Here is an 8726-nt window from a genome sequence, read left to right as displayed (position 1 = left end):
TACCACTACCACCACCACCACCCACTACACTGTCACCTATAAGCTTAGCCAGCCTCCCCTTCCCATACCTATTCAGGTGCAGGCCATGCCTAGTGAAACCCCATCTACTGGTAGACCCAACTGGCACCACTGAGATGTGATCCATGCCCTCCGCCATTAGTGCCCTCCCCAGCCCCACATTAACGCACCTAACAGCCGCATTAAGGTGAGGCCGATCATAACGCTGAAACAGTTGCACGAAATGCACATTAGTGCCACCAGTTTGAGTAGCTATCTTAACCAAGTCACCACTGACATCATATTCCCCGTCCCTGTCGCGACTGTTCCCTGCTCCACCCACTATCACTACCTTATTCTCTTTCGTAAAATTCTTACATAACTCCCCTATGCTTTCAGTCACATGAGCCAACCCTGCACTAGCCTTCACAATGCTGGTGACCTGGTACTCAGTCCCCAACACCTCCTGCAACTGCTGGCCCACACCTCTACCGTGGGAACTAACTAGCAGCAGAACCTTCTTTCTGCTAGACTTTGCAACTAACCTAGGCCTCCTAATTGCTGAGGACTGCAGCAAGTTACCTACATCTACGGCTACACGAGGCTCCTCTCCACTCAACTCTGACAGTTGGTCGTATCTATTGCATGTATGCAAAGTAAAACTGTCTGAATATCTCCTCTTCCTAGCTACCTTCTTACCAACTGGCAGATCACATTCCCCACCACCCTTCACCCTACTCAACCTATCTAGTTCCTCCTTTGCGCATTGTAACTGCACCTGAAGGGCACAGATCTTACGCTCCTGCTCCTCTATTAACTTGTTTCTACTACAGATTCTACATTCCTAGGAGAGGATCTCCCTAAAATGACCACTAGCTTCCCCACTGCATTCCCCCCAATGAAAATACTTTGAACAAATCTCACACCGTAATCCACTACTCACAAACCTACGACACTTTTCACTCATGGTAAATTTTACAGTTACTGAAAAAAAACTATACGTCTACGTTACCAAAGTTCAGTTACACCAGTAGAACTATTTAAGAACTAACAATAATGGTCTCGAAATTCTCTGCCTACTAAAAAAGCAGCTACTTGTATTAATACTATTACAACACAGCCGATACCAATATCAGCAAAACTTCACAAAATTATGAGCTACAACCAAAAAATTAAAACGACCACTGTAACACTAAGCGAAGTTAAAACACTAAATGAAAATTTTACTGAAATATTTCACTAGAAAGAATAATAAACGTCAGTTAAAAACTAAAGCACGAAATTTACTAAACGACTTCAACACACTGAAAACTCTATAAAACACAGCGAGCGAGCGATTACAAAAGTTTATTAAGTCGTTATTTCGCCACAAACGGCACGCAACACCACTGAAATCTATTAAATTTAATATCTGTATTACAGAGCACAAATAAGTTTGTCAGTACTTAGCTTATAACAGCTACAGCTGCAGTGCACGCAGCAAAATCAAAATTATCTGCATTATCCCTTTCTCCCTTTTTATAAAGCGGCTTTACTACTGAGTACTTTAATCGCTCAGGAAACTGACCTTTCCTAAAGGAAAAATTACAAATATGGCTCAATACAGGGCTAACATGTGCAGTACAGTACTTTAATATTCTGCTACGCACGCCATCATAACCATGAGAGTTCTTAGTCTTCAGTGATTTAATTATTGTCCCAATCTCCCTCTTGTCTGTATCACAGAGAAGCATTTCAGACATCAATCTCGGAAAGGCATTTGCCAGGAAAGTTATGTGATTCCCTGTGGAAACTAAACTCTTATTTAATTCACCAGCAATTCTCAGAAAATGATTGTTAAATAGTGTACATATATCTGATTCATCAATAACAGAAATATTTTTACTGCAAACTGACTTTATATCGTCGACCTTGTGTTGCTGACCAGACATTTCCTTCACAACTGACCATAAGGTTTTAATTTTATCCTGTGAATTAGCTATTCTATTTGCATACCACATACTCTTGGCCCTTCTAATAACATTTTAAGCACCTTACAATACTGTTTGTAATGGGCTACTGTAGCTTGATTGTGACTACATCTAACATTTTTATATAATTCCCGCTTTGTTCTACATAATATCCTTATCCCACTAGTCAGTCACCCGGCCTGCCTATTACTGCTAGTACCCCGTTTTGAACGTTCTAATGGAAAGCATCTCTCAAAAAGCATGAGAAATTTGTTAAGGAAAGCATTATATTTATCATCTATGTTATCGGCACTATAAACATTCTGCCACTCTTGCTCCTTGACAAGGTTTAAAAAACGCTGTATTGCTGTTGGATTAACTTTCCTACGTAGTTTGTAATTAAATATGACATTTGTTTGACTACTAAAGTCTTTTATTGTTAAAGTTTGTGCATCATGGTCTGAAAGGCCATTCACCTTTTTATTAACAGAATGTCCATCTAGTAATGAAGAATGAATAAAAATACTGTCTATGTCTGTGCTACTGTTCCCCTGCACCCTAGTTGTAAGCGGCTCTCACTTGTCCCATAGGGCATGAGAGATGCACAACAAAATCAGTTGCTGCAAGGTTGGCTGAATGCGGACAAATTGAAAACTTTATACTTGTCTTTCGTTGCGTCGTTGTTCGTTTTTGTAGATCTGCATTCTGTATTTCCGGATTATACGTACCACGTCGACTATATATTAATGTCCTATGTTGTCTCTTAAATAAATAAATAGGCCGTTGACGTTGATCAATATCTTCATTTACTCGGAGGTGGGTTAATATCTACACGGTATATATATTGCATCACTGTCGTCAGTATTGCGCAATAAGTCTGTTTATAAAGCATACTATAAATACCTCTGGACTCTAGTATGTATATATTTAAAATACGTTTTTTCTTTTTTCTTCAGAAAAGTTCAGGTCTTCGACGAACTCACAGTGCCAACAGAGGTCCTACAGAGGTATTTTCTTACACAGCTATTTATCAACAAACAATATTAGCGCTAAGAATAGAACAGACCTTAAATATATTTCATATTGTTATATAGGTGCTTAATTATGGCCACATGTTTTTATGGATTTGGTTGTTAACAGTACTATGATTTGAATGGAGAGTATATCTTGGTACTTTCTCGGCGAGATTACAATTTAGAGTTATGGTTCTTAAAGCTGTGACTGTTTAGCGTTGTACAGTTAATTTAACAGTGTCAAATTATAGATGGAATTTTTCTACCAGCATCGAGACTGATCAGTTTTATTTACAACGCAGTTTAATTCTTATTTATTTCAGTAAATGCTCAGTCCAGCAAAGTCATTAAATGTGGAAGGTTTTACGTGTCCTCTGTCATCTGATCTATCAATTGAGATACAAATTTCAGAAAAGGTAAATACTTTTCAAATTCAGAATAATGTAAATTATGTTTTTACGAATTTGAGGGTGGCTTCCATGTTGTGGCACATTACATTTGCTTCCTTCCATTACGTAATTTCAGTCGTGGTCGGAATTCCGGCTTGTCAACAAACATACCTAATCGGAAGAAACTTACCCTGTTTCTTATGTCAATAAGTACAGTTTCGCATCCCCGATAGCATATAGGGGGTTGTTATTGCCATTTCAAGTGCTACTCACCAAACTATAACGTAAACATATCAACTGAATCTCTCGATAAACAGCCTCCCAGGTGTCAGTGATTCGTAACTGATCCTTCTACAAAGTGAATGTATCCATACCACGATCAAAATGTTACACACTCCAGAGGTACCATGTAATCTCCCCAACGCTATTAGAGAGTCGATGCTGTATTGTGGTGTATTTCATGGAAAAATATATAATTCTATTATATACCAATTGCAATTTCTTGCCTACACTGGCTTACTGATAAGCTTGCCGGCCGCGGTGGTCTCGCGGTTCTAGGCGCGCAGTCTGGAACCGCGCGACTGCTACGGTCGCAGGTTCGAATCCTGCCTCGGGCATGGATGTGTGTGATGTCCTTAGGTTAGTTAGGTTTAAGTAGTTCTAAGTTCTAGGGGACTGATGACCACAGCTGTTAAGTCCCATAGTGCTCAGAGCCATTTGAACCGTTTGAACTGATAAGCTTAGGTACGCATTATACTCGGAGAATATTTGGAATTTGTGCCGTAAGCTGTAATACGTTTATGGAAGCACTAGATATAGGAGGATGATACCACGTGTGTCTGCTTTAACAGTGGGAAAATGTTAAAGTCTAGAGACGTGGTGTCAAGACGAAAATGTCAATTCCTCTACATATTAGCAATGCTATGCTATCAAGACGCATATATAGGGAAAAATAAGCATGGAACCGCTGAGTCCATTTCGAGAAAATATAAGAACCGATGCCCATGTTGTATAAACTGGAGCTGACTGACGTTAAAGTGGAGTGTTGCCATAGCTTCGCGTAGACGACGATTATGCAGTAGTATGCGCATGCGTATTAAAGTAAAGAGACATGTAAACAGGCAGAATACGGTGCTGTGGTCGACAACGCCTATATAAACAACAAGTATCTGGTGCAGTTGTTAGATCGGTTACTGCTGCAACACTGTCAGGATATTAACACTGAAGTGAGTTTGAAAGTGTTGTTATAGTCGGTGCACGAGCGATGGGACACAGCATCTCCGAGGTAACAATGAAGTGGAGATTTTCCCGTACGAGAATTCCACGAGTGTACCGTGCCGGCCAGTGTGACCGAGCGGTTCTAGGCGCTACAGTCTGGAACCGCGCGACCGCTACGGTCGCTGGTTTGAATCATGCCTCGGGCATGAATGTGTGTGATGTCCTTAGGTTAGTTAGGCTTAAGTAGTTCTAAGTTCTAGGGGACTGATGACCTCAGAAGTTAAGTCCCATAGTGCTCAGAGCCATTTGACCCATTCAGCGTACCGCGAAAATCAGGAATCCGCAAAAACATCAAATCTCCGACATCACTGCGGCCGGAAAAAGATCCTGCAAGAACAGGACCAAATACGACTGAAGAGAATCATTCAACATGACGGAAGTGCAACCCTTCCGCAAATTGCTGCAGATTTCAATGCTGGACCATCAACAAGTATCAGCGTGCGAACCATTCATCGAAACATCATCGATATGGGCTTTCGGAGGTGAAGGCCCACGCGTGTACCCTTGTTGACTGCACAATCCAAAGCTGTACGCCTTGCCTGGGTCCGTCAACATCCACATTGGACTGTTGCCTAGTCGATCGAGTCTCGTTTCAAATTATATCGAGCGGATGGACGTATATGGTTATGGAGACGATCTCAGAATGCATGGACCCTGCATGTCAGCAGGGGACTGTTCAAGCTTCAAGCTGGTGTGGGGCGTGTGCTCTAGGAGTGATACGGGACCCCAGATACGTCTAGATACGACTCTGACAGGTGACACATACCTAAGCATCCTGTCTGATTACCTGCATCCATTCATGTCCATTGTGCATTCCGACGGACCTGGGCATTTCCAGCAGGACAATGCGACACCCCACACGTCTAAGTTGCTACAGAGTGGCTCCAGGAACGCTCTTCTGAGTTAAAACAATTCCGATGGCCACCAAACTCCCCAGACATGAACATTATTGAGCATATCTTGGATGCCTTGCAACGTGCTATTCAGAAGAGATCTCCAACCCATCGTACTCTTACGGATCTATGGACAGAGCTGCAAGATTCATGGTGACAATTCCCTCCAGCAATACTTCAAACAATAGTCGAGTCCATGCCACGTCGTGTAGCGGGACGTCTGCATACTCGCGGGTGCTGTGAATGATATTAGGCAGGTGTACCAGTCTCTTTTGCTCTTCACTGTATCAGGGAAATGGAGAAAAACATGAAGCTGAACTGGCAGCCGTACATAATGCACCTTGTACAAAGCTGTACTGAGAAAGGGAGGTAACAAGTGTACATGATGTAAGTTGTAGGATAATCTACTAAAAAGGAATGGTATAAATGATATCCGTCAACACGGATGATATCAAAATTATATGTAAGTGCTACATTAGACTGGAACAACAAGTATTTACGAAATTTCTCTGGTGTATGACGTGACATATTGAGAAGTGAGTAGGGACACTGTCTTATAACAGTGTTTATTTCCGTGGTTGAATGTTCGCACAACTAAATTACAGCCCGCATCTCGTGGTCGTGCGGTAGCGTTCTCGCTTCCCACGCCCGGGTTCCCGGGTTCGATTCCCGGCGGGGTCAGGGATTTTCTCTGCCTCGTGATGGCTGGGTGTTGTGTGCTGTCCTTAGGTTAGTTAGGTTTAAGTAGTTCTAAGTTCTAGGGGACTGATGACCATCGATGTTAAGTCCCATAGTGCTCAGAGCCATTTGAACCATTTGAACTAAATTACATAAGGAAAAGTCTCTCCTACGCGTTGCCTGAGATACGTCTACATGACGAAGCCCACGAGTCGTGATAGGCGGCAGAGCAGTAGGGGCCGAGGATGATCGACTTTAGGATCCAGCCTAGCACTAAGAGTATATCCTTGAGAAAACAGTACTTATGTGATGTCGGCCGTCGGTAGATATAGGAGGCGGTGATTCGGGTGACGATAGCTGCCTCTGGGACGACGGGCGGTGGTGTGTGCCGCCTGGGAGCGGCAGACGGCGGCCATTTGTGGCGTCAGCAACAGGTGCTCACAGCGAGGGCAGTTAATCCGTACAGTGAACTGCTAATGCGCCCAGCGTTGAGACTTGGAATGTAACTGCTCCAGCATGGGTTAGTGGCGGCCTATATAACGTCGTGCGGAAGGATGCTTACGTGGCACTTCGGTGGCACGTATCGTAGCGTAGATAAGCAGTGCTCTACCTACAGCTCTCTCTGTCGCGACAGGCACGTTGCCTGTCGGCGAAGTTGGTGCGTGTACACTGTGGCAGATGCTAGCAGCTTGACTGTGCGCAGTACCGTGAGTGTCTATTTACAAGCAACTTTTGAAGTGAGGGAGGGACCGTATATGTCTCGTGAAGCGTACTCGTTAGTACGATGACCGAACTATGCCTAGGGTAGCACTGTCTACATCACATCCGTCCATCCTAAAGAGGAGATGGTGCAACCATCTCACAGAAACGCTGCACCCAAGAGGAGAGGCACAGCACAGCCGCCAGTGCTGACTCTCCGAACAACTGGCACAAATAATAGTACAGTCAACCAATGCGTAAACATGTGCCTGAGAATAGACCAGCAAGATGCTGAATACTGCAACAGAACCTGCATTCTACAAGCACTGAATAGAGCAAAAACACTGTGTAGAAAAAGAACGCCAGATATGGCAAGAACATCTAAAAACGAATACAATATACAGTGAAGAAGACTGCTGAGCTTAGCGTGTTAGACCTATTGACACCTGGTACATAAGTGTAGAGAAATAACATAAACATTGCACGACAATTTCCAAAAACTCAGCTCAAGGCACATGAACATATTGAACCAAACTACTATACAAGACCAGAAATTGATACGAAAACAACAGACACGCCGTGACCTTGTATGGGAAAGGTAACTGGTCTGTACATGTGACGGTGAGGCCGGACTGGCGTAGGTGGAGCTTGCGGGGAAATTTTCATGAAAGCGCAACCCGAGGCTTGGAAGAACACTCGACGAAACCGGCGGCGCCAACGGGAACGGTGTGACCGACGGCTAGACTAGCAGGAACAACAGGAGCAGCTGCTGGGGCGGCCGAGACGACGCCAGTGGAACGATGGGGCCAGCCGCAAGCACGGCGGTGGTGGAGGAGCGGCGGCGAGAGGGCTGCTGGGGCAAGGCACGCGACGGGCACACTAGAAGACAGTTGTAATCGGCATCGACTGGACTGATGACAACAGTAAAGGCTGGCCGTAACATGGCCAGCGGCAACAGGACTGGCGTCGTCGTCGACACGGCTGCTGAAGCAGGATAGATCATAACACGGCCGGTAACGACATGACTGACTGGAAGGCTTGCTGCATCGTAGACAGGACGCCCGACGTCAGGAGGATCGGTCACGACAGGGCCAATGACGCACGGACAGACGAGAGGTTGGACATCATCACCAACAGGCTGAGCAATGACAGGTGGCCCGGCTGAGACAGGACCGGCGATGCATGGACTGACGAACGGACTGGTAGGCTTGACGAAGACGAGGGAGGCGGCGTTAATGGGGTCTGAGACGTCCGGACCTATCATAGGGCTGACGTCGTTGTCGACAGTCTTGGTGATGACAAAATATCCACCCGTGACAGGGCCGTCACCGACGGAAGTTGCGCCGAAAAGAGGGCTGGCCGCGACAGGGCCAGCGTCGACGGTATTAACGCCAACGGGCAGAGGATCAGTGTCCGATGGTGTCACGGGCAAGGGCTGGACCGATATCAGCGGGACTACCGACACAGAACTCGGTGAACAGAACACTAAGCGCCGCACCATATAACTACAATGCAAACAACCTGACAGAAGATTGCCCGTCTTGCCACACACAAAACTTTTGGACGGCCCAGTTCAGATACTGTTAATGAACAACCTCACTCGAACGCTATGGGGAATACCATCCAACATCAATCAAGAGCTTAAAAGCGGTGGCCCGTTTGTTTCAAGTTACTATTCCTTGCTGTATGGGCTGTGATTTTTGATATTTTTTGTCTAAACCAGCTGCGCAAAACAGGGGCCACAACATCCACCACATCAAGTGGATTTAGTGCTCACGTACTCACACTGAGCCGTGAACACTTCCCAGTTTATCAGAGAGGAATAGTTGA

The 8726-nt window shown here is 44.9% G+C and overlaps 1 protein-coding gene across 1 annotated transcript; it reads right to left on the bottom strand.

Annotated features, from left to right (window-relative positions):
• Positions 1–7635: 7635 nt before the first annotated feature.
• Positions 7636–8397, bottom strand: LOC124556148. Its single transcript, XM_047130161.1, has one exon. It carries the CDS (start codon positions 8395–8397, stop codon positions 7636–7638), a length of 762 nt encoding a protein of 253 aa, XP_046986117.1.
• Between the last annotated feature and the right edge of the window lie 329 nt (positions 8398–8726).

Source organism: Schistocerca americana, chromosome X, assembly GCF_021461395.2.
Source record: "Schistocerca americana isolate TAMUIC-IGC-003095 chromosome X, iqSchAmer2.1, whole genome shotgun sequence".
Taxonomy (NCBI): Eukaryota; Metazoa; Arthropoda; class Insecta; order Orthoptera; family Acrididae; genus Schistocerca; species Schistocerca americana.
This window is presented reverse-complemented; position numbering and strand designations above follow the sequence as displayed.